Genomic DNA, 25,103 nt, shown 5'->3' with positions numbered 1-25,103 from the left:
AAGAGAAAACCGACAGCAACTCTACTCACATATGAGTGTGGGAATCAATCCCGATCGCATTTCTGAAGAAATAGCGCCCTCGCCCTCGCGACTCAAGCCATTTACGTTCAGTACACACGTCTTTTCTTTCAAAGGTTTCATATGTAATCTTTCTAGAAATTCAATAGTCCCCTTCACAGTTCCCTGCGCCATCTTGAAAGATAGCCATGCATTTGCATCGAAGCGAGACGAACGGTGAGCTTGCAATGATAGAAACATGTGAATAATTGTCCAAGGCGTTAAAAAAGGTCAAGCTCACCTGTTCGTGCAATGGCACGGCTACCTTTCAAGATGGCGCAGGGAACTGTGAAGGGGACTATTTAATAACCTTAATCTCGTTTATTCAGGTTTATCTGAGTACTGATGGTGGTCTCAGGCAATTCCCTTACAGCAACGAACTCTTCCACACATGCGCAAACGTTCTTAACGACATTACCGAACGACTGCCACAGGAACCCCTCACTACTGACCAGCAGAATCGTTTGAGTGCATTGAAGGAGGAAGAATTAAAGAATGCCAGGACTCTTCTTGAAGAGTTAGAAGTAATCTTGTATTTCCTAAGCAAGGCTTCTTACTTCGACTCAAAACTGGCGGAAATGGCTTTGGAAGACTATGTAGCAAGGTAAGATTTTGTGTAGTTTATTTTAATCTTATTTTCTGTCAATTATGGTATGTTGATTTCAATTTGAAAGTAAACGCGAAAAATTGATAGAAATGTCGATTCAGAGCAAATTGCAAAATAAAGTACGGTGCAAAGCATGATCGAGCTCGTAACAGTACTGTTAGTATTCATTATATTTTAGTTATCTAGTCACATTTGGGCGACTCCGGCTAACTGAATAAACACCATTTGCTCTTCTTTCAGAAAGCTGCAAGGTTCTAATCTCCTAAAAAAGGAGCTATTTGGAGCTACTTTGAAGGATGTTAAAGTCTGTCATGTAGTGAATATGTATCAGAGGTTGGAAGAATTACTTGCTGATGTTGCCATTGAAGCTGTTCACGACAAGTACCGTACCCATATATCTACAAAAGCACTTCAAGAACTCAAGGTAATAAATATTAAACCTTTGAAGCTGTGGTGCAAGTGGGCCTCAGAGTAAGGCCCATCAATACCATGGTACAAGTGGACCTCAATTTAAGGCCCATCAACACCATGGTACAAGTAGACCTCAGAGTAAGGTTTATCAATACTATGGTGCATATGGTACAAGAGGGCCTCAATGTAAGGCCAATCAATACCATGGTACAAGTAGACCTCAGAGTAAGGTCCCTTAATGCCATGGTGCAAGTTGACATGTATCATGTATTTATAAAATATTCGAAATCTTTCAAAAAATATTTAACAAAAGCAATATAAAAACGCTGCATATGTCTCTGTACTGTGATATAAACACTCTGGGAGTTGTAGAGCACTCGAGAAGCAAGAGACACACTCGGCTAAGCCTTGTGCTTTACGCGTTAATATTACAGTACAGAAACATGCGCGCGTGTTTACATTCCTAAACTTAACAATACTGAAGGGTGATCGGCCTGTCCATCAACATCAGTGCAAATGTGCCTACTTGATATACATTAACAAAAACTCCAATGAATTGCAAAGAATTACAGCATTGTATCTGAAAATCTTCGATCATTGCAGGGTTACAGATCTAAAAGAGAGAGCGAGATGTCAGTGATCGTCACCACCCTACGTCGGTTCATCTTCCGGTATCTGTTGTCAGATCAAGAGCATCAGAACACCTGGGATCCACAGGAATATGCAGTCAAGTATTTGTGCGATCCGTCTCTTTGGTCAATTCCGGATGGGATTTCTGGAATTTCTGAAAGCCTTGCCATCGAGGAAGACGAACCTAAATCAGCTTTACACGACCTCATCGACAAATTCATTCCGAGTTCAACACGTATTTGTGAGGTTTACTCTGTCATGTCTTTCTACGACAAGACTATTCAGGTATGTTAGAAAAAGAACTTGATGTTGCCAGGATGTACAGTTGGTTGACTTTTTGTCAGCGTAGAGTGGCTCTAGACTTTCCATGAACTTTTGTAATCAAAATCGCAATTGATGTTTTGCTATTGGACCATTTTGCAATTGTCATTAAAATGTATTAGTAAAAATACACAGGTGATTATAGAAAACCTCGCGCGCTGATTGGTCAAGAAACTCACACTATCACACGATAATCACCTCGAGCGAAAATCCAAAATGGCGGCCAGCCGCTTTGTTGCTGTTACCGGAAAAAAATGCCTCTTATTTTCTTTTTTTCCTTTTTTTGAAAGAATCACCTGTGTATTTATACTAAAACAATTATTTGCCTCAGGCTCGCGTCTCGGTAAACATTCCCCGATAATCACTTCGCCTTCGGCGAATAATTGTTAAATACCGTGAATCGTATAATCTTCATCATCATAGTTATCATCATTATCACTACCATCATCACCATTAGCATTATCATCCCCACTATCTGCATCATGTCCTGATTTATGTTTTGCTGTTGACCCATTTGAGAAGTGTTCTTAAAATGTACCCTGTATCCTGACTTCATCATCATGGTTATCAGCATCATTATAATCACTACCACGAATCATCAACATCAACATTATCATCCATGCTCTAGCTAGCAGTAGCATCATCTTCATCATAATCACTGTCGTTATAGATATAGTAATTATCTATGCGTATGAGAATATATATGGAATATATATTTGTACTGCGGTTGTAATGTATATATCAAATTGAGCTGATCCTCGCAGTATATCATATGAAGCAGCTTATGCAGCTGCAAATTGAATACGGGATTTGAACCCGTGCCCTAGCAATTCCGGTGCCATGCTCTAACCAATGAGCTACCGATATAGTAATAATAGTATTATAGTAATTATTATTATCATCATCACTACACCATTATTACGTTCACCAACACAAGCAACTGCCACAACATCATCGACCTATCTACCTTGGGCGTAATGTTTTCCCATTTCCTACCACGTGTCATTTTCTTAAGAATAAGAATCTTTGTTTGAGTTGTATCATATAGTGGCTTTGCACCATCACATGATGGCAGCCATGACAGGAGGCACAACAAGTCTTTCTCCCCTGGGAAATTGAATCCTTTCTCATGTAAATCGGCATCACGTGATGGTGCAAAGTCACTATTCATATGTCTTCTCATTCGCCGCTGTTAAAAATGAAAAAGTATACTCTAGGGAATGACACGTGGTATTAAACGAGAAAACATTACGCCAAAAGGTATATAGTGCAGTTTTGGTATAACCGTGAAAAATTCACGGCACGAACACGGTCGTGACACAGCAAGGGATACGCCAGACCAATCACATTGCACGAGAATTTACTCTCCATCCAATCAAATACCCGTAACACGGCATAAACACGGCGCGGACACGGTCACGCCAAGATCACGGCAATGCCAGACCAATCACATTGCGCGTGAAAAAAATCAGCCAATTAAAATTCTAGAAAGCAACACGGTCACGGGACGTCACGCTTACGGCACTGAGCTTTTCACAGTCATACGAAAACTGCTCTAATCACTATTAATATCTTAGCTTCATCATCGTCGTAATCAACATCATTTAATTCTTTAAACAGGAGGCGAAAGAGAAGAAGCCATTGGCACCTCAAAAAGTAAACAAAGGAAGAATGAAGAAGTTCAAAATCTCTAGCTATGCTTGATAAACGAAACAGAATCTTTATCAAAGAGGTGTAATAATAGCCTTTGAACGTTTTGGGCTTATATATATCATAACTTTTAAGCCAAACAATTTTTATTTTATTGCTAGTATATATACACTCAATTGCAAATCATTGTCGGATTCAAAACAGAGACCAAAAGGTGTTCTTGAAAATGTCATATTTATCCTTTCCTAGTCAACATTATGAACCAAAACTTCGCCCTCTCACTAATGTTGAGCTGCTCTTTTCATTTCACAACTGCTCGTTTTAAGGGAGGTAGGGTCACGTGACCTGTTAGAGCAAGTCGCCAATTGAGTATATACACACCTATGTCAGTATTATATTTTTAGAAAAAAAATCTTTCTTAGAATGTAATTTTATTTTATTTTATTTTATTTTTTTGTGATTGTTGTTTGTGAAAAATATTTTTTCAGCTAAATATCAGATTGAATGCGAAATTTCTAGAGTTTTTTAGTGCTTATTTAGTATTCTATATATTATCTTGTAGTACAGAGTGGGTATCGCTGAGTTGAGGAATCACAGCACATGACACGGTAAAGATAAGGACTAAGAAATCCATTGGACCAATCACAATGCCCCTTATTTTGCTCTCATCCAATCATATGCTTTTAACGAAATTTGTGCTTGTGTGCATAAATTAAACTTAGATATTTCAAATATGGGCATCCAAACAGCACGATTCGAGCTAATTAACTTTTAACAATTTTTTTAAAACTATGATTTACTAAATTGTGGTTTATACGAAAAACGATCAATTATAAATGAGTAATTTTATTTTAAACGTAATGATTTAGTTTACAGCTTTGATGTATTAACACCAATAAACTTTACAATCAAATCCATTTGGCTTTCATTTTTATTTGTCTGACAGTCGGCCAAACACAGACTTGAGATCGTTATTTGGTCATCTATGAAGCAAACAGCACAATTAGTAGTGAACCCCCCCCCCCATATGCCGTAGTAGCTAGGGGAGGGGTGGTCTAAATTCCTGACTACCCGTTAAGAATGTAGGGGGAGGGGTGGTCTAAATTCCTGAATACCCTTGGAGAATGTGAGGGGAGGGGTGATCATGAAGATGAGCGAAATATTTTAGGGGATTAATGAAATGGAATGTAGAACAGGGGTCAAAGTACGAATTGCAATCACCAAGGCGGGAATTTGAAATATGAAATATGAATACATATTTTTATGCAGAGAAAAGTTTAAAAGCCCGATCAAAATCAGCAGAATCACTTGCTCATCGCCTTCGTCGGAAAAACCCCACTTGCACTCAGCTATAATCCAGCCAGAGTGCGGATAAGTTAATATGTCATCTGGAAAAGTAATACAAATAGGAGACCGTGGATACGCTATTTTTGTGAAGGATGTTCGAAGGGAGAAAAAAATATGTATCCGCAAACAGAAAAAAGATTTGTCGAGCGGGAAGACGGTTCTAACTAGCTCAGGAGTGTCTTTGACTTTAGACGAATGGACATCACTCAAATCGGCAATTGAAATAGTGGATACGGAGTTAGTGAACAATGAGGCAACTACTGCATCCAGTCAGTCCGAAACCACCGATCTTCATCAGGAGCCAACCGCGTTCTCTGGATCCATTCAAACCCTTCCGGATGATGGCAGTGCGCAAAGTTACGAGGCACAACTAGGAAAAGATTATTTACCAAGAATTTTCACCACTTCTGAACTGGACACTATTTTTAATGCGCTCGGTCCGGAAATGGAACTGACAACAAGGGAACAGCAAAGTGGATTAGCTACTGGACAGCAGCAAGTACCCAGTTGGGGATCTCGAATGTACTATTATCCGCCGTCATAGAAAATAATTATACCAAAGACATATTGTTATTGTTTTGGATTTGCTGTAGAATTTATTGAAAAGTGAAATAAAATATTTTGTTTCTTACAAATGAAGTTGGTGTCATAATTAATGTACATGTTTGATATGATTTCGAGCTCTAACATTGCAGTGTTGACAGGCACCATCAGTTTTACCTGTCAACTAGGGTCTTATCCGTAATAACAAACTATTATTATATTTCTTGTAACAGATTCTTATTCCATGTCTTCTGATTCGTCCGTTTGTGTTTGTAGATGTTGTGTGGTGAATAAATTGTTCAAGAGAAATTTACGTTGATCAATAGCAACCTGGGTTGCTTCCATCCAGTCGTAATCACCAGTGTCCAGTAAATCTCGTCGGGTTCTCATTATTTTACAATAATACGCATCCCTTCTTAACGCGCGGATCCATACCAATTTTTCCAACAGTACGTTTCTCAGCTCGTTTTGAAATGCAGGGATCATTTTGTTGTATGCAAGCACTTCAGCCGCTGCTTTCGATTCGCCTTTTTCCATGTACTGGTTTTCCAGAGTTTCTAATTCAATCTCGTGTCGGTCCATGGTTTCTTTTATCAACACTGACCAGCAGTCTTCTTCAGGCTCATCATCGTCATCATCAGGACCATCATATGACTCTGATTCACTTGTGTCTACTTCCCTGTCTTCTTCAACTTCTTCGCTTGACGTCTCTTCATCATATGTTGATTCATTTTCCTCTATATCGTTCATTTTGCAAATATGATTGTCCAAGTGACGTCTTAGATTGACCCCTGTGGAGAATGTCTTGCCACAATAATAACACTGCTTGGACAACGTGCCCTCTAAGGGATCTAATACTAAATGATTTTCCTTTCAAAGTTTGCCGCAATTTATGTCCTCCCTGAACTACTCTCAACCTGCTCCTTAACTGCTCCTCATATGCTCCCTGCTGCTCCTTATGCTCTCAGGCTGCTCCTTCACATTAAATACTCCTAAGGACTCATGAAAAGAATCTCTACTCGCAGTGTACCTCGAAGCTTTTATTTTTGTCTTAATTGTTTTGGATAATTTGAAGCAACAACCTTGTGATCTGGAGTCAGGTGCCAATCAGTCAATTCTTAGAAAATAACGTCACTGTTGTCCATGGCCTTTTTGTCCTTTTCTGCGAGATTGGCCTGGTTTTGGCCTTTTTGGCCTGGGTATGGCCTTTTTGGCCTGGCTGAAGGCCATATATAAACCAAAATTAGGAAAAATAAAGTCATTTTAGTTAACTCTTCCTGAACTGTAAACATGGTTAAACGAGTTTGTCGAGACTGCCCGATTGCAGGATGTGGTGCAAAATATCTCGTGAGATTAGCGAACCATCTGTCGGATGTTCATTTGCTGGATAGCGATCATCGGAGAAAGTATCTACAAGAGGCTAAACTGCAACCGAAAGTAAAATTCGTTTTGAATCCAATTAGTGCCAAAACTGATGATAACAATGACAAAAACTTGACGCATGTACAAGGCAGAGAGTATGAGTTTTCGCAACCAAGACAATACAGGGTGCAGAGACTTGCAGACACTAAAGTAAAACAGGGTGCAACCTTTTTCAAAACAAAAACCAAAGACAAAAAGAAGCGAAGTCATGGGAAATCAAAAGGATGGTTAACGATGAATTAGGACGAGAGAACAAACTGATAATTTGTGTCAAAAAGGCTGGTTGTTTGTTCAGTTGAATTCAATAGTAAATACGCATGACACATCACAGTCATGACAAAAAAAATGAAATAAAATAAAAGAAAGCCAAAGAAAGCCATGGTTTGTGTAATGTGTACGAGATTAGCTTGGTATTCTATGGAGTACAAGAGGGTGTCGTCACTTTCACCGGCTTAATCTTATCTACAATAAGCTGGATGGAACAGAGATCGGTTTAGTTTTGACTGTTGCTTAGAGCTGCATTTCATCTTTCGATTGAAAATTCTAGGTAGAATATATGTATGTTAGACAGTAACTAAGCAATAATATTCAATAACTAATCTCATAATCCCATGAACAATAAAAATACTTCGTTCGGTATGCTTACAGGAGTATATTAACCAATCTTGACTATACAAAATCACAGAGGACCTTGTGGTGTAATGGTTATCACGTCTGACTCCAGATCAGGTTATGGGTTCGATTCCCATTAAGGTCATTGTTATTGTATTTTGGACAGAGAGGAGGAAAAGTATCCTGATTCTGGTTTTAGTCAGAAACTAACCGAACACGTATCTGATAAAGCACCTTACACAATCAATGAATACGTCCAAAGGGTTTCGAGGTTCGCTATTCTTCGAGTCGGGAGCCGAGTCTGGAGCTGAGTTGGGAGCCGAGTTAGGAGTCGAGTTAGGAGTCGAGTTAGGAGTCGAGTTAGGAGTCGAGTTAGGAGTCGATAGGAGCCGAATTATTTAACTGCTGATCAGTGTACCGCAGGCTCGAAGTTTCAAAATGGAGGACAGCGACTGTGTGAGGTAAGAAAATAAATTATTCAGGAATCTGCTTTTATCATGCAAAATACTTGCCATCGTGAATATATTAAGTTTACAAATAAGTCCCAAGACTGTATAGGTTGTAAGTGCTCATTTCTTTTTCGTGAAAAAGATGTTCGGGTGTAAGAGAATCGTAAGCGGAAAGCTTCGAAATCTCACGGCATGGACGGCACGTATGTTTCAACGATAAAACGTTTATAAAAAACAATATTGAAATGTATTATATTCTTTTTTTTTAGCAAAGAAGAATGCATAATTATCGAAGGTATTTTAAACCTATTTTATGTGGTGTATTTGCTGATTTTTTACCTTCTTTTTACTGATTATGTTTGTCATGTGCGTCCACGTTGTCATCTCGAAACTGTCATTCCATTTAGATTCTCCAGTGAAAACGCCTATAGCTGCACAGTGCATCACAATATCAGGCAAGAATAAATCATAACTTCTCTTGCTACTTCTGAAAACTTTCTTATTCGATTTTGCTATTTATAATTCTGTCATTCCATTTTATAGATTCTCCAGTGAAAACGCCTATATCTACACGGTACATCACAATATCAGGCAAGTATAAATAACTTCTCTTACTTTCTTATTTGATTTTGCTGTTGATTGTAGGTTCTTAATGTGTTATAATATGAGGTATAGTGTTTTGTTTATATCGTTTCGTGCATGTTTTTGCTTGTCCTTTGTTTTTTTCTTTTCCTTTTTTATATTCATGATAATAATAGTACTCCCAGCACAAATATTAATAGAGTCATATTAATATATTTAATAATTGGTTTGTGAATTTGTGCCCTAGACTCTCCAATCAAAGATTATCCACAAAGGTAAGAAAAACACACTTTATTGTTGTTGTTGGTTGTCTCAGTGCAAAATTTAAACCTCAAACAAAATCCTATTATACAAGGCAATACTACATATGACTAATGATTATAGAAAATGATGTACTTTATAGGTTGTTTATAGCATTATTATATAAACATTATTCGATTGATGCCTTTCATGACTCACTTCTTTCTGAACTTCTCTTTGTGGATTAAATGTTTCATTGAGATAGAGTGCTTGCAATAAACTTGTCAAGGCTACTTTAGTAGCAATTAGCACATAGTTAGCTGTGCTAAATGCTTTTGTTTTGACTATTGGTTTCAAAGATTTAGTTTGTGCACTCTATTTGATATAATTAATATTTAGATCTATTAACTATAACTTCCATTTGATGAAATGGTTCCATTGGCTTGATGATTGCAGATTTAAAGAGGATGAAAAGCCAAAGCAAGTTTTAGGTATGTAATATTTTAGATTGCATATAAGGTCTTCCAATAATTGATATTTATATATTATTGATATATTTATTTATATAATTATAGCAGTGTTAGAAGGATTAGCAGAATCAAAGTATATTGGCATGCCTCAATCTGATTCAGAGGACAATATAGGTAAGCTACTGATTGCTTTGTTTTTAAGTTGATGTTTAACAATACATATATTAAATCCACTGTATAATGGTACATAATTATATAGCATAATGCTTACAATGAAAGTGTTCTTGTTGTCAAAAACCAAAAATTGATATTTACATTATTTAGCAGATTTAGAAGAATTATCAGAATCAAAGTATATGGAGTTGTCTCAATCTGATTCAGAGGATGATAAAGGTTAGTAATAAAAATAATATTATTATCAATAATAAAAATAAATACAAATAATATATTTTAGAGTTCACATAATGCTTACAATGCTTATTGTCAAAACAAAACCATTAATTTATGTTTACATTATTTAGCAGATTTAGAAGAATTATCAGAATCAAAGTATATGGAGTTGTCTCAATCTGATTCAGAGGATGATATAAGTAAGCTTAGCTATTGAATGTTATCTTGACAGCTGTAAAGATGTTACATTAAAATCCATTACATGTATATAAATAGTTATAATGTCAATCCATGCAAATGTGATGAAAATTGTTAATGTGAAAATTACTATTTTCTCAAGGTGATCCCAAACAGTGTCCTGATTGTAAAACTGTCTTCTCAAAAATAAGCAACAGAAACAGGCATGTAAAAAGAAAACTGTGCAAATTTAAACAAAAAAGGTATGTATATGCTTATATTAAATACCAGGGATGCTCGTCGAAAATTTTCAAAAAGACCCCTAAAATATACCGAAAGTTTCGATCTACCAGATCAAATAATTTTACTTATAAAAGCGCCCAGGTTAAGAAATATGGATGCGCTCTTTCTCTTATTTTCTGGCACCCTATGAGATACCAGAAAATGCTGATCTTCAAAAATTCCCTAAAAGACCCTAAAAGATACCAAATCACAAATTTTTACCCCTAAGAGATATGACAAGCATCCCTCGTAGTTTTGTACAGGATTCCACCCCCGCCCCCCCCCCCCCTCCCCTCTTCCCCCCATCCCCGGGCGTGCTGGTCACTGCCATTTACTTGCAGCTGTAACAAAACTTATAAACTTTGCTAATATTACTAATATTACATGGTAAACATAGTTTACAATATACTTGTATAATGAAGCTATTAATAATATGTATTTAGGATGTCAACAGTGAAATCAACTAAACGAAATACTGGCGAAAGCACTTCAACTAAGGATATGTAAGTATCAATTGCATCTTACATAAATATTACATTATGTACTCTATCATGTAGCTTTTTTTTTTAACTTTACAATCACTTTCACATGATACTTCAATGTGATTGGACCATTATCTATTTTGACTTGTACATTTCTGGAACTGATTCTTTGACAGACGTGCATACACAGTAGTGCCAATTGGAAAATTACTGTAGTAGGAGTGAAAAGACTGTTTTTAATTTAACCACAGGAAAGTCTATACAACTGGTATCAATAAAAAGCTAGTGTAATAATAATTTATATTTACATTACAGGACACGAAAAAAGTTGACCCCAGAAATTTGGGCAGGTTGTGATATGCAGGAAGTTACTACATTGCCACATGACATTGATGGGACTTGTTGCTATAAACTCCAGTACGACAAAAATGCCATGATGAAAAGCACAGTTGATGGCAGACCCTGGTGTTCTTGGATAACATCTAACAGATCCAACTTTCAAGGAGTACGTCGTATAGCATCATGCAGCGGAACATATGAATGTGTCAACGAGAAATGCCCATACAAGCACTCATTTACAAAGAACAACAAAGTTAACTTTGAAAGACAAGGAGAAAATGTGAATTGTGCATGTTGTGGGTATGTAGCCAATAGAATTCCGTGTCTTGCCAAGAAGGTTTGGGAGTTTAATGATGCCTTTGTCAATGTATACCATTATGGAAACCATACATGTATCGCAAAGAAGATAACCCCATCAATCAGGAAAGAAGCTGCAGAGTTCTTCAAAGCAAATAATTCAGCTAAACCATGTCAGTTTCCTTATGAAAGTCTACGTAAAATGCTAAAAGAGGGCAAGTCTGTTACTGAAGTGTATGACAATGCATCAAAGATGGCAAAGCTCAAAGATATCCAAAATGTAAAGCAGCAAGTTATGAAGGAAATTAATCCAGCTGGTCATTCATTTGAGGCACTAGCAAAAATCAAATCAGAAAGTGACAAACATGATAAATATTTATTGTGGGCTGTCCAAGATGGCCGATTGAGCAAAAACAAATCGACGTATGTGTTTCGCACTAGCAAGGAGCGTATTGAAGTTGCTGCATTAATGCAACGAGATGGTATGCATCCCCTTGCTAAGGAGTTTTGCTATTTGGATGCAGAGCATGATAAAGTGTTAGGAATGAAAACCATCAATCTAAGTGTGCAACATCCTACACTTAAAGAGATGGTAACTCTTGCAAGTATGGATTGCGACACAGAAAGTAAAGAAACCCTTTGTGAATTTTGGAGTCACCTGAATAGTGTAAGTTTTTTAACACAAACTGCATATTGTTCAGCGCAATCTACCATTTTCTTCAAACTTATACAACCTGCCCAAACATTCCTGCATAATTTGAGTTTTTATAGTGACACTAATTTGGACCCCTTCACGAAAGGCCACACATTATCTTCTAACCCTTTAAAGTACTATGACCCTTAATCATTCTGTTTATATCTGGAATTAATTGTCGGGGTATAAAGGTCATGCATGTGACCAAATTGGGAAATCCTGCTTGGACTGGTAGCTTATGCATTGTTGATGAGTTTAATAATGTAGAATAATTTTTGTGAAATGATTGTTTATTAAGGGATTTTGTTTTCTTTGTTTTAGGCCTTAACAGAATTCACTGGCAATGCTCAGTATATTTTCGATCCGCATGGAATTGTCAGCGATGAGCATGGTGGAAATCGTGCAAGTATTCAGATAATGCTCAAGGAAGAATTGCTTGAGAGGTCAAAGTCTTGTGAGGTTCACTTTTATGATTGTGCTCACAAGGTTTCTAAGGGTACTTGGAGTCCACGATCAAAAGCGGAATTTCTGGAAATGGTTCATGCTATTTACTGTGCAGAAACACCAACTGCATATGAAGTGAAGCGCCGCACTCTGATGGACTGGGCCAAGGAAAAAGATAAGAGAAAGCATGTTAAGAATTGGTTTAACAACTTCTGGCATGCAAGAAGGTACATAGACTTTTATTGATGTCTCTGTAATGTGCTTTTTTTAATTGAGATGTCCACCTTGAGCATAGCTAAGCTTAGCGAGTAATGATCTGAAAAAGTCATGAAACTGCACACATTTTTTGTGGATATACACATGTTTTGATATATGTTAAATACTTTGGTAATATTTCTATTGCAGATTCCATGTGTTCAGAGCATTTAAAGGACCAGATGCACCAAATACCAACATGGCAGAAGTGGGCCATTCACGCAATGCAGTGCGTGGAGCCAAGAGGGATTCGCTGTCAAGAGTAGCAGAGGATCACATTGTTGAGAGTGCCCTTTTGAAGGCAAAGTTAAAAAGGTATGGACATAAATAAAGTGTGGTTGAGTGATATAAGCACTAGTGACTATAGTGTGCCAAACTCACTGATCATGAGTTTCCATGAGTTTTATTTACTTTTTTATAAGTGCATGAACCAGTGGACATATTAGTATCACTTGGGGGAATGGGGGACAAAAGCTATCATATATCAAATTAAAGCTTATCATAAAAAGATTCCAAAATGTATGATAGTATGGTGGGTGTGGCAGATGAGGGCTGTTGAGCTTATTATATGTGATATTATAACTGTCAAAACAAATCAATGATAAAATTTTGGTTCTTTGGTTTATACTGAAAAATACCAAAATCTAATTTTTATGAAATTGAGCTTCGTAACATTGAAGGTTTTGTAAAACATTGTACATTACTTGTTTTAAGATCCCAACTCACCTCAATGCAGTTGAAGTAAGTAAATAATGTTGTGCTTTTGTTTTTGTTTGAAAGGTTTGAGGAAGGGTCCTACTCTGGGGGTAATTGCCATAACCAAAGGCAAAAAGACATGGCCACATTGAGAAGGCAATTGGATAGAGCAAGCCAGTTCGCCAAGGATCTCGGCAGTAACAATTTGAATACAGAAGCATACAAAGCAGGGACACACATTGAAGAAAGGTCATCCCATAGAGTCAAACAAAGGGCTGTTAGTATGCAAAGCATTGTTGACGATCTGAGTGGCTCTGATGATGACAATGATGATGGGGGTGGACAGACACCCCATATTCGCAGCACCCACCGAAAAAGGAAGACGCGTAGTAAAGCATTTCATGAATCGCTTAAGAAGGCAAAATATGCCAATATCATGTTAAAGAATGTTCACCACATTAGTGATTACCATAAAGTGTTCGAGGTTGAGCAAAGTCACAAGACCAGACTTGTCCACATCGGAGAAACTGTTGAGTGTGATTGCTCTTTTGCCGCAGGAGGGGACATCTGCCACCATGTGGTGTGGGTGATGCTGAAAGTACTGAATGTACAAGAGCAGGACACGACTCTACATCAAAAGGTGCATACAAAGGCAAGTCTTAAACAATTGTTGCACCACATGTGCAGCAACCAAAATCCTACCACCACCCACAGTCCCAGTACCTCTGATGGACTCAGCTCCTCCAACCATGACGTCAACATGGTCACACAAACTCTTGGTCCCAGTACCTCTAATGGACTCAGCTCCTCCAACCATGGCATCAACATGGTCTCACGAACTCTTGGTCCCAGTACCTCTAATGGACTCAGTTCCTCCAACCATGGCATCAACATGGTCTCACAAACTCTTGGTCCCAGTACCTCTAATGGACTCAGTTCCTCCAACCATGGCATCAACATGGTCTCACGAACTCTTGGTCCCAGTACCTCTAACCAAGGACAGCCTGTTTCCAGCTTTCAAAGCACTGGTGGTTATCGTCAGCCATGGCATAATAGCCATCCTTTTATGATAACCAGCATCACAAACCGAGTTAAGAAGTGTGCAGGTTGCCCGTATTACTTCCGGGATCCAATGGGACCACCTTTTCTTGGATTAGTAATCCAACACTTGGAGAAGGATGTTTATATGAAGAATGGAGTGAAGCATATATCCACAGAAAGCAACCGCTACTACCACTGTCTGTGGGAGTGTGTAAGAGCACGTCATCCTTACATATCTCCATCTATGATACACTGTGCTCCTGGGTTAATGTTAGATGCATTTCAAGAGGAGTTCCTCATGGACATCAACATGTATACTCCTTAAGTGCGGAATTTATACATTATAAACTAGTAATAATGACAGCAAGTTCTCGAAATTCTGCACTTAAGGCGTATAAAGTCATATAATGTGATCTTTACTACTGTATAGAACTTTATCGCGTTTTTTATTGACATTATTGTTTTATAAGATATACACATCGAGTTAATGTTTGTGCATGCATCTAGCTGTACTGTATTTTTCTATGCATAATTACTGATCAGCAGTTGCAGCAGTTGCCGAACCATAGTGATAACGCAAACAAACATTTTTTTTCAAATAATTTGTTTATGTTCCTAAAAAGATTATAATTATAATTTTTCAAAAATTAATTTCAATAAAGATGATGATTATACTAAATAATTCCCAAAAAAATTAATTTAAATTTTTAAATAACTCGGCTCCTAACTCGGCTCCCAACTCGGCTCCCAACTCGGCTCCCAACTCGGCTCTCAACTCGGCTCTCAACTCGGCTCGCAACTCGGTGTTTAGTTTGTCTCAAGGGTTTCGCACTCTAAGTTGTGGCCATATGGTCGAAGTTCCTTTGGTGCACGATCGCTGTGGAAAAAAGTACTCTGACTGCTCTCACACAGTGGAAATACCAAACTGCTTTATTTGCCCTGAATATTTTACGACATGCCCGTATTGTGGTGGTAATTTCTGGAATTGCTCCTGTACCTGGCCTGAAAGCCTAAATCTAGTTGACCTCATTGCCAGTGAATAGAAACGTACATACTATTCGACAGGTAAAACTGATGGTGCCTGTCAACACTGCAATGTTAGAGCTCGAAATCATATCAAACATGTACATTAATTATGACACCAACTTCATTTGTAAGAAACAAAATATTTTATTTCACTTTTCAATAAATTCTACAGCAAATCCAAAACAATAACAATATGTCTTTGGTATAATTATTTTCTATGGCGGCGGATAATAGTACATTCGAGATCCCCAACTGGGTACTTGCTGCTGTCCAGTAGCTAATCCACTTTGCTGTTCCCTTGTTGTCAGTTCCATTTCCGGACCGAGCGCATTAAAAATAGTGTCCAGTTCAGAAGTGGTGAAAATTCTTGGTAAATAATCTTTTCCTAGTTGTGCCTCGTAACTTTGCGCACTGCCATCATCCGGAAGGGTTTGAATGGATCCAGAGAACGCGGTTGGCTCCTGATGAAGATCGGTGGTTTCGGACTGACTGGATGCAGTAGTTGCCTCATTGTTCACTAACTCCGTATCCACTATTTCAATTGCCGATTTGAGTGATGTCCATTCGTCTAAAGTCAAAGACACTCCTGAGCTAGTTAGAACCGTCTTCCCGCTCGACAAATCTTTTTTCTGTTTGCGGATACATATTTTTTTCTCCCTTCGAACATCCTTCACAAAAATAGCGTATCCACGGTCTCCTATTTGTATTACTTTTCCAGATGACATATTAACTTATCCGCACTCTGGCTGGATTATAGCTGAGTGCAAGTGGGGTTTTTCCGACGAAGGTGATGAGCAAGTGATTCTGCTGATTTTGATCGGGCTTTTAAACTTTTCTCTGCATAAAAATATGTATTCATATTTCATATTTCAAATTCCCGCCTTGGTGATTGCAATTCGTACTTTGACCCCTGTTCTACATTCCATTTCATTAATCCCCTAAAATATTTCGCTCATCTTCATGATCACCCCTCCCCTCACATTCTCCAAGGGTATTCAGGAATTTAGACCACCCCTCCCCCTACATTCTTAACGGGTAGTCAGGAATTTAGACCACCCCTCCCCTAGCTACTACGGTATATGGGGGGGGGGGTTCACTACTACAATTACTGCGTGTTTTTTTTTTCTTCTTACGTTTCTGGCCGTGTGTGATTTCTTTGAAAATAAGACTTTCCTTAAGAGTTTCTGGCAAAATAAATAAGCTTGGGCGTAACATTTTTTCCCTCATTTTAGACGTGCCATTTTTTTCGAACCACAGTTAAACTGAACCTTTTTGCGTGTTACACAGACGCGCAAAATCTGTTTCAATCTGCATGTAGTCTGCATGCAGTTGACCAGTTACTAGTAACAAGAAATAACGCGAGATAATGACGTTGTCTGCCAAACTTTCATGTCTTTTTCTTCCATTATTAATTTTCGCTCTTCTTTTCTCTTCCCTTTCTTTAACATTGTCTTTTCTTTCGTAAAAAAGACGTGGTCGGCCACGAGGATAGATTACGCCCTTTGCATCGGTCTATCCCTGAATGTTTGTAAGGTTCGAAAAGATTGTTCACTTTTGTTCATCTCAAAAGTGGGCAAGTCAGTTTATCAGTGGAAGTGACCCTATTCGTGGTGTGACAAACGTGACAGCGTGACAAACCTACAGAGGATTCATTTTCTTTTGTTTTTACTCTTCGAAAAATTCATAAGTATCCCAAAGGATACGAAAGGAATAATGATGATATCCCGACGAGTTTCCAAAAAATAGCTGTTCATTCCCCTAGAGGTTTGTCACGTTCAATTGGTAAAACATTGTCACACCACGGATAAGGTATTAGGCAAATGGGTCAGGTTTTCGTTGTACTGACTATTGGCCTCACTTACACAAATGCAGGGCGAGGCAGCAGAATTTTTCTCTTTCGTATTTGATGAATACCGCACAGGACTGTAACTTTTGTGAAAGATTTGCTCTCAAACGAGGCTACATGCTATACAAATGAGCCTGTAGTCGAGAATCACAGCGGTATTCACCGAAGCACAAAAAAAATATCGCAATTATTTTTCATGCTGACTACAAACGCTGAACTTCACATGAGCCGAACCTAAAGACATGAAAGAAGACCGCCTTATTATCCGTTGCTTTCAATTAGGTTCGGCTCATGTGAAGTTCGACGTTTGACCTAAGTCTATACGTTGGGTTACCTGTGACAGAGAGACACACATCACAAGTCTGCTTTGTACATAGCTAATTGAAATTCACGTCGTAATCTATCTGCCTCCAGTTGTCTGAAGTAAGCCGAATCTTCGTCTCTGTTTAGATTTTCTTGGAAATCACGGATTTCTTTTTCCATTTTTTGACGGAGTTCGCGACGCATTTGTCTCATGACCTAAAAAAAAAAGAGAGAGAGAAAGATCGTAAGGTATTGTCCAGGGCCCGGTTGCACGAAGCCTGGATAGCGCTATCCGGCGGATAAATCTTATCCAGTGAATAAGTCGATGCTGTTATCCAATAAATTTATCCACTGGATAACATTTGTCCGACGGATAGCGCTATCCACCCTTCGTACAACTTGGCCCAGATCGACATTTAAGAAGTTTACCAGGAGAAAATGAACTAAGAGCTTAGTTCATATTCTCTTGATTTTACCCTACTGCAGATAGGTCAATAAATCCCTTGTGGTACCCACCCTCCTCTCCCTCAGGGAGTTAAAACAAAGACTCCTTGAAATAGCAAATAAAAAACGGGAAACAAAGATATGGGTAGGGAAGGAAAGGAAAGGAAAGGTAGGAGAGAATGGGAAAGTAAACGAAGGAAAGGAAAGACAAAGTAAAAGAAAGGGAAGAGAAGAGAAAACAATAGCAAAAAATGAATGATAAAAGAAATATGAAGAAATGAAAAATTGGCATAGTTAGGAAATAAAAAGAATGAAAATGGAATAAAAATAAATAAAATGGAAACAAAATACACGAAAGAAAGGCGAAAAAAAAAAAGGGGAAAAAACCCGAAAATAATTGTAATCTACAGTAAATAAATGATTTCGTATTAAGACGAAAAAAGAAAAAAAAAACGGGAAAAAGAAAATCAAAAGAAAAGGAAAAACAAAACAAACAAATAAAAAAAGACAAAAAAGGGGCCAAAAAAAGAATATTAATTAAAAAGAAAAAAGGAGAACAAAGAAAAACCTCATATGCATACTACAACTTTACCTTTTCTTGTGCCTCTTGACGTACTTTAATTTCATTTCTTTCTCGAGTCATTCCCTCAGCTAACATGGCGAACTGGTCTTTATAGCTGGTTACGAAGTTAAGCAAAATAACCAACAAACCTGACAATTACGGTTAGCTAGGGAACAATCATTATTTGAGTCGGAGGGGGCGCGGAGGGGGGCGGGGAGGGGTGGAGGAGAAAATGCTTTTGATGCAAAAATTTTTCCAGGCCCCAACCTAATAGCGTTCATGTTTTTCGGGTACCCCCTTCAATCGTTTAAACAATCCTCCCAATCCTCCTTTTGACCTTCAAGGCCCCCCATGTTCCACTTAAGAAATTTGACCCCCATTTTCTTCTCCACCCCCCCCCCCCCCCCTCCGACTTAAATAATGACTGGTCCCTTATTGAGCGTTTCGAGTTTACAAATATCTTAGTAAAGGGATGATGCTGCCTTAGAGATATTGGCGACCGTTAAGATTTGCAAAATCTACGACGGCGACACAAGTCGCAAGTGTAAATAGACGTTTTGCTCCATCCCGTTCCGGTGCCCATAATCCAGCTTGGAACGCCTGTGGTTAGATGGCAGAACAATAAAATCCCTTTTCTCACGGGAATGGAATTCTTTCTTATGTAAAACGATTGTGTTGTTCCTGCAATCTAACATGGCTGCCGTCACATGATGGTGCAAAACCTCTATAGCTGTCGGAAGGCAGTGCATGCACTAACACTCAGCGTCTTAAAATAATTGAGGGGAGGGTGCTGCCCTTGTAATGACATCTGCAAATAGACCTTCAAGTCTTCTCGACTTTACTGACAATGTTGACTTTACTGACATCGTTCTGAATGAAATCTCCAATGAACAGAATTCCAAAGAGAAAGTATTTACACCTCCAGTTGACGTCGTATTTTTAGAGCCACAACAATCATCATCATCATTTAGTTGCAATAATAAGGATACTAGTTTTCCAGTGATTCTATCTCGTTCATTTGTCGCTGTTCCAGAGCTTGTCGTTTTTCTTTGGCATATTTTTGCAGCTCTCGCACACGTTGCTTTTGAATTTCAAGACCTTCTTGGAAAAGATTTTTAAATATCTGAAATGAAATCAAATAACGGTTTGAGCATACGCGAAGCAGAAAACACGTCACTAAACCAAATAAGGGTTTGTGCTTTGAACTTACTTGCTCTTCCCGCGTTCGTCTCTTGAGCATCTTAGAGCGCATGCGCAGCTGGTACTCGTCGTAGTACCTTCGGGCGCGCGCCGCTACTTGTCGCTTCTCGTTCATCTTTGTCTTGACAGCACGTTCACGTTCCTCACGTTCGTGTTCATCACGCTGACGAGGTAGAGGAGAATCACGAATGAGTTACTGACTTGATATGTTTTCCAGTTTCACCGCACGTGTCATTCCCTAGAGTATCATTTCTTTTTTTAATGGATATGTATTAGTCTCCTCTGAAGCCGTTCTTAGAAAAGTTTGGAAAGACACATGAATATGGATACAACTCAAACTTTACCAATGTTATACAATAGAGAATGACACGTGGTCTAAAATGGAAAATATCACGCCAAAGAGGTCTAATTCAAGTGTATTTTTGAGTACTGAGGACTGGTATTCTTGCATTCATACCTTGGAAATGTAGAGACTCTTGCCATCAAGAGCCTTCTCCCATATCATTTTTGTTAACTAGCAACGCTTGAGTAGGTTGAATTGGAAATTATGTGTTGAGTTTTGGCGGGAGAACGAAGGAAAACTCGTGAACCCGGTGAAAACCCTGAATCAATGGATCTTAAAAGATGGATGGAGAGACCTAACAAACTCTACTGACAAGTGATGCTGAGTCAAAGAATTGAGCCTGAACTGACCCCCGAGGTGAGAGGTGACGGCACAAGTGTACAATCACTACGTCATTCTCGATTTATTTTCCTCAAAAGTACCATTGATACAACCCTCTTGCATTCGATGCATACCGCTGTTCTTGAAGACTACAGACTCATTTGCACAGGCTTAGCCTCGTTTATAAGGCCCCGTCCACACGTATCCGTAAATTTTTGTATCCGCAAATTTATTTTTACGGATACGGGTTGCGTCCACACGTGTCCGCAAACTTTTGTATCCGTATCCGTAAGTTTACGGAAACAGATACGTGTGGACGGTGAAAACGATTCGAATACGCTGCGCGTGGACGCAAACATTTTCTTATCCGCAAAATCCGCATTGCGGATACAAAAATTTCCGGATACGTGTGGACGTGGCCTAAGTCAGCTATTCACAGATACCATTAAAAGTCCGTGGGATTTCAAAACATTGGTATTGTTCAAGCTGTACATTCTTTACATTACAGTTGACTTTTGCAAATGATTTGCTCTTAAACGAGGCTAAGCCTGTGCAGATGAGTCTTCAGTCATAAAACACAGCGGTATTTACCGAGTCAGAGAAGAGACTTACCATTCTTTGATTAGTTTCCAACTCCTTCTTGAGTATTTTCAACAGACGTTCCTGCCTTTTCTCTGCTTCTTCGACAGACCGCTGCCCCTTTGTCTTCTTGGCCTCTGTTTCAGTCTTACTAAGAATGCTGAGTTGCCTGGCCTGTTTTTGCCACATGGCGTGTGTAGTCTGGGGCGAGACGTGAAGAAAGGGGAATTCTTCGAATAACGATGGTAAAAGCGCTTCCTGGAAATCTGGAAAAGTTTATAAAAGTTGTTGTGATCTGCCAGGTAAAACATTTAGCAGCTTTATTTTGTTTAGTGAGACAATTAAATTGGTACCTTTTTGTTACAATGGCAATCAACATAACCATCATTACCACCATCTTCATTATCATCACCATCATCATTACCACCATCATTACCACCACCATCATCATCATCATTACTATCATCACGGTCATAAACAACACCATCACCATTACCAGCATCAACACCATTATCAACATCATCATTACCACCACCACCATCACTATCACCACAACCATCACAAACACCATAATTATCATCACCACCATCATCATTATCATCACTACCATCACTACCATCACCATCATTATCATCATTACCAGCATCACCATCACTATCACAAACACCATCACCATCATAAACAACCACCATCAACCATCATTACCATCATCAACACCACCATCACCACCATCATCATTATCATCACTAACATCACCATCACCATCACCATCATTATCATCATTACCACCATCACCATCACTATCACAAACACCATCACCATCATAAACACCACCATCACCATCATCACCTTCATCATCATCATCAACATCATCATCACCGTCATCATCATCATCATCATCACCATCGTCACCGTCATCATCATCATCATCACCATCAATTCATCATGAACATTCTCAGCATCATAACTATCACAAAATCATCACCATCATCACCATTGTCGTCCTCCTCATTATTTTTCATGTGTAAAAATAGAATTTTCCTTTTTTTCAAAAACACATCTCTCCGGTAATAAAAGAGATCAAATCACCTGTAACTTTCTTTCTCCGTCCAATATCAGGGCTAGCAGACGCACTTCTCTTTCTAGTCTTCACCAACGGTCGCTTCTTTGATCGAGGTGTCCTTCCTTGTGGACGGTATATTGTTTCGAGGCGACCACGCTGCTTGGTTGGAACTGGCTTTTTTGCTTTCTTTTTTGGAACCTGAGGCGACCTCTGAAAAATAGAAATATTATCTGCTATGAATATGTTAAGTTCCTGCTATCAGAGCGTCTGTTTATTGTGTTGGAGGTCGTGGTTAGAGTCCCGGCCAGACCAACACTCAGGGTCTTATAACAACTGAGGAGAAGGTGCTGCCTTTGTAATTACATCTGCAAATGGTTAGACCTTCAAGTCTTCTCGGATAAGGACTTAAATTCGTAGGCCCTGTCTCGCAATTCTTTCTTAACCTGTAAATGGGGGACATAAAAGGACCTGTAGAATTATTCGTATAAGAGTAGGGGATTGTCTCCCGGTTCAACAGCCTATCCCAATTTGGAGGCATAACACTAATGTACTATTCTAACAATTCACTCATGATTGTACACGGCTGCTAATAGAGCGAACAGGGAGGTTTTTTTCCCCGTAGGAGGGAGAGTTGGGAAGTGACTGTACAAAGGCTAATACAGACTAGGTTTACTGCAATAGTTTTAGAGCCTTTGCTATTCAACGAACCTGTACTTTTCTCTTTTTTATTTCACTTCTTTCATCTTCCTGTTGCTTCTGAATATCCCGAAGCTGTTCAGCATAAGCCTCGCGCATGGCAGTAGTGTGCTGCTGCCGCTGTTCCTCGGCTTCGTCCTCTAATAGTCTCCGAAGTCTGTCCATTCGGCTTGTTATCGGGATGACTTCCGCATCTTCGTCGAAATGAACGGCTCGACGAGCGGATTTCGACGTAGATCTTGGTTGTGCTTCAATTTTCTTCCATCGTTCTATATCGTTTAAAATTCAAAGATATAATTACTTTCTTACGCCCTTTGTCACGTGACCCTACACACCTTAAATCAAACAGTAGCGTCAAAATGACCACTAGAAATGAAAAGTCAATATTTTTCTTGTCATTTTTGCACACGAGAAGACACATGAATATGGATTCAAATTCAACAAAGAATCTTATTCTCAAGAGAATGACACGTGGTCTAAATGGGAAAACATTACGCTCAAGCCACAGTCAAAAAGGTCATGTTTTCCCATTTCAGATCACGTGTCATTCCCTATAGTATCATTTCTTTGTTTAACGGTTGCGCATGTGAAGACGCATGAATATGGATACAACTTAAAAAAATAATCTTATTCTCAAGGGAATGACACTGGCTCTGAAATGGGAAAACATCTCTGATAAAATGGATAGTCTTGGCATGCCTGTCACTCATTCGTGATTCTCCTCTACCGCGTCAGCGTGATGAACACGTGAACGTGAGGAACGTGGACGTGTTGCCAAGTTACAAGGGTCTATTCCGGGAGCATGCGCAGTACAAACTTAGATTTTAGATGAATAGCACGTTCGCAAGATGGCGTCATTTGACTCCCACTGCCACAATGCTTAGCGAATTTTCTTCATTCAAATTTGTATTCCCTCTGAGAATAGCAAGACAATTGCTGCTAATTAACTGAACAAAAGAAAGTGTGCAAGGGAGTCTGGTAGTACAGGTCAATGACGCCATAATGCAAACGTCCTATTACAGAGCTTTTCTATCGCAGGGCTGTAAGAGTGAAGCGTGTTCTTCTCACCATGAATGCGACGTAGGATGCTATCTTCAGTAGATTCGCTGTCACTGTCATGAGTTGGGTCACCTCGGTTATAATCTAGTAAAGAAAAAAATGAGCATGAGATAATTCTGAAGCAGGCAAGCAGGGCAAGCAGGCAAGCAGGCAAGCAGGCAAGCAGGCAAGCAGGCAAGCAGGCAGCAGGCAGGCAAGCAGTCAAGCAGTCAAGCAGTCAAGCAGGCAAGCAGGCAAGAGCAGGCAAGCAGGCAAGCAGGCAAGCAGGCAAGCATGCAAGCAGGCAAGCAGGCAAGCAGGCAAGCAGGCAAGTCCAGCAGTCAAGCAGGACAGCAGGCAGCACAAGTAGCAAGGCAAACGAACAAAGAATGAAAGAAAGAAAGCAAGCTAAAAAGGAAGGAAGGAAGGCAATAAAGAAAGAAAAATTGACGAGGGCAAACAAAACAAACCGATCGAACGACGAAACGAAGGAGAAAGAAGGAAAAATGGAAGTAAAGCATAGGGAAATCGTCATATCTTACGAGGGTAGCACTTTATTTAGCTAGAGGCCTAAACCAACCTTGGTCCCTTCTCGTAGATTTTTGATAAGACTGTCTTAATTTTGAAATAACGGGGATCCAAAAGCCAAGACTAAAAGTCGCTGTGATTAAATAAAGTAGAAACTGTTGGGCAAGCAGCCAAAAGAAATTTTGGATTCAATACAAACCTATGCGCTATCCACTGTGCCTGTTGCAACATCACTGTCATCGCTGGTCATCCCGTCACTGTCGCTATCCATTTTCTGTGTTTGTCTTCGGGGTGTTTCGCTTTTTCGGTTTGGTATAGAAGGTTCTTGGTACGTCCTAGAATGTGTTTGTTGAGTGTCTTTACTTATGCTGGTTTATCCAATGTTACGCTTGTAGTTGAAAAATGGAGTTAAAAGGAAAGAAAGAACGAAAAAACTGAGGGAGTCTTTCTTTCTTCTTTCTTTCTATGTCTTTCTTTTCTTCCCTACCGGACTTACGCCATGACCCGCCCTACCGACCTAACGTCCCTAACTCCTGTACGCATACACTTTAAAACTTTTAGCTAAAACTTCTGTGTACATATGTAACCAGTTTTCCCATCTCCTCTCTCTCATCACTCTGTTCATGTCCTCTCCCGAGATTTCTCTAAATAAGCGACATCTTGGTTTTCCATACAAATAGATCTTACTATAACTACACTTGTCATCGCTAATCACC

The 25,103-nt window shown here is 39.0% G+C and overlaps 3 protein-coding genes and 1 non-coding gene across 7 annotated transcripts in view; 3 read left to right on the top strand and 1 right to left on the bottom strand.

The window, feature by feature from the left end:
• The window catches only part of LOC116308708 (uncharacterized), a 24,633-nt gene extending 20,040 nt beyond the window's left edge, over positions 1 to 4,593 (top strand). The window contains 4 exon segments of the mRNA XM_089031582.1: positions 387 to 661; positions 905 to 1,088; positions 1,679 to 1,990; positions 3,647 to 4,593. Of these exon segments, the coding sequence (XP_088887708.1) occupies positions 387 to 661; positions 905 to 1,088; positions 1,679 to 1,990; positions 3,647 to 3,730 (855 nt within the window). The 3' untranslated portion in view covers positions 3,731 to 4,593.
• The window catches only part of LOC148910324 (uncharacterized), a 21,986-nt gene continuing 1,368 nt past the window's right edge, over positions 4,486 to 25,103 (bottom strand). Inside the window, exons 3-11 of the mRNA XM_089032033.1 lie at positions 23,890 to 23,964; positions 22,834 to 23,090; positions 22,152 to 22,335; positions 21,096 to 21,328; positions 19,830 to 19,982; positions 19,609 to 19,742; positions 18,650 to 18,734; positions 17,645 to 17,829; positions 4,486 to 4,659 (exon numbers count right to left, since the gene is read on the bottom strand). Of these exons, the coding sequence (XP_088888159.1) occupies positions 17,665 to 17,829; positions 18,650 to 18,734; positions 19,609 to 19,742; positions 19,830 to 19,982; positions 21,096 to 21,328; positions 22,152 to 22,335; positions 22,834 to 23,090; positions 23,890 to 23,964 (1,286 nt within the window). The 3' untranslated portion in view covers positions 4,486 to 4,659; positions 17,645 to 17,664. The remainder of the gene's footprint in view (positions 4,660 to 17,644; positions 17,830 to 18,649; positions 18,735 to 19,608; positions 19,743 to 19,829; positions 19,983 to 21,095; positions 21,329 to 22,151; positions 22,336 to 22,833; positions 23,091 to 23,889; positions 23,965 to 25,103) is intronic.
• Trnaw-cca (transfer RNA tryptophan (anticodon CCA)) lies at positions 7,676 to 7,745 on the top strand. Its single transcript has one exon. It is a non-coding gene; the product is annotated as a tRNA-Trp (tRNA).
• Positions 8,033 to 15,117, top strand: LOC148910325 (uncharacterized). 4 transcript variants are annotated; one of them, XM_089031586.1, is made up of 15 exons: positions 8,033 to 8,061; positions 8,319 to 8,344; positions 8,457 to 8,504; positions 8,593 to 8,640; positions 8,879 to 8,906; positions 9,328 to 9,362; positions 9,447 to 9,515; positions 9,669 to 9,734; positions 9,866 to 9,931; positions 10,072 to 10,171; positions 10,634 to 10,693; positions 10,988 to 11,975; positions 12,324 to 12,673; positions 12,852 to 13,016; positions 13,482 to 15,117. In XM_089031586.1, exons 1-15 carry the CDS (start codon positions 8,039 to 8,041, stop codon positions 14,761 to 14,763), a joined length of 3,354 nt encoding a protein of 1,117 aa, XP_088887712.1. In that variant the 5' UTR covers positions 8,033 to 8,038; the 3' UTR covers positions 14,764 to 15,117. The 4 variants fall into 4 exon arrangements, with proteins under 4 accessions (XP_088887712.1, XP_088887711.1, XP_088887710.1 ...); XM_089031585.1 differs by having other exon boundaries at positions 9,863 to 9,931; XM_089031584.1 differs by having other exon boundaries at positions 9,666 to 9,734.

Source organism: Actinia tenebrosa, unplaced genomic scaffold (assembly GCF_029948245.1).
Source record: "Actinia tenebrosa isolate PJP-AT-01 unplaced genomic scaffold, QUT_ActTen_1.0 PGA_scaffold17__23_contigs__length_9995812, whole genome shotgun sequence".
Classification (NCBI taxonomy): Eukaryota; Metazoa; Cnidaria; class Anthozoa; order Actiniaria; family Actiniidae; genus Actinia; species Actinia tenebrosa.
The sequence above is the reverse complement of the archived record's forward strand: the minus strand, read 5'-3'. Positions and strand labels throughout refer to the sequence as shown.

Coding starts and splice junctions, on each gene's coding strand:
- LOC148910325 (XM_089031583.1), top strand. CDS start 8,039: ATGGAGGACAGCGACTGTGTGAG. Junction 8,062..8,318: donor GAGGACAGCGACTGTGTGAG/GTAAGAAAATAA, acceptor CTTTTTTTTTAG/CAAAGAAGAATGCATAATTA. Junction 10,172..10,633: donor TGCAAATTTAAACAAAAAAG/GTATGTATATGC, acceptor ATATGTATTTAG/GATGTCAACAGTGAAATCAA.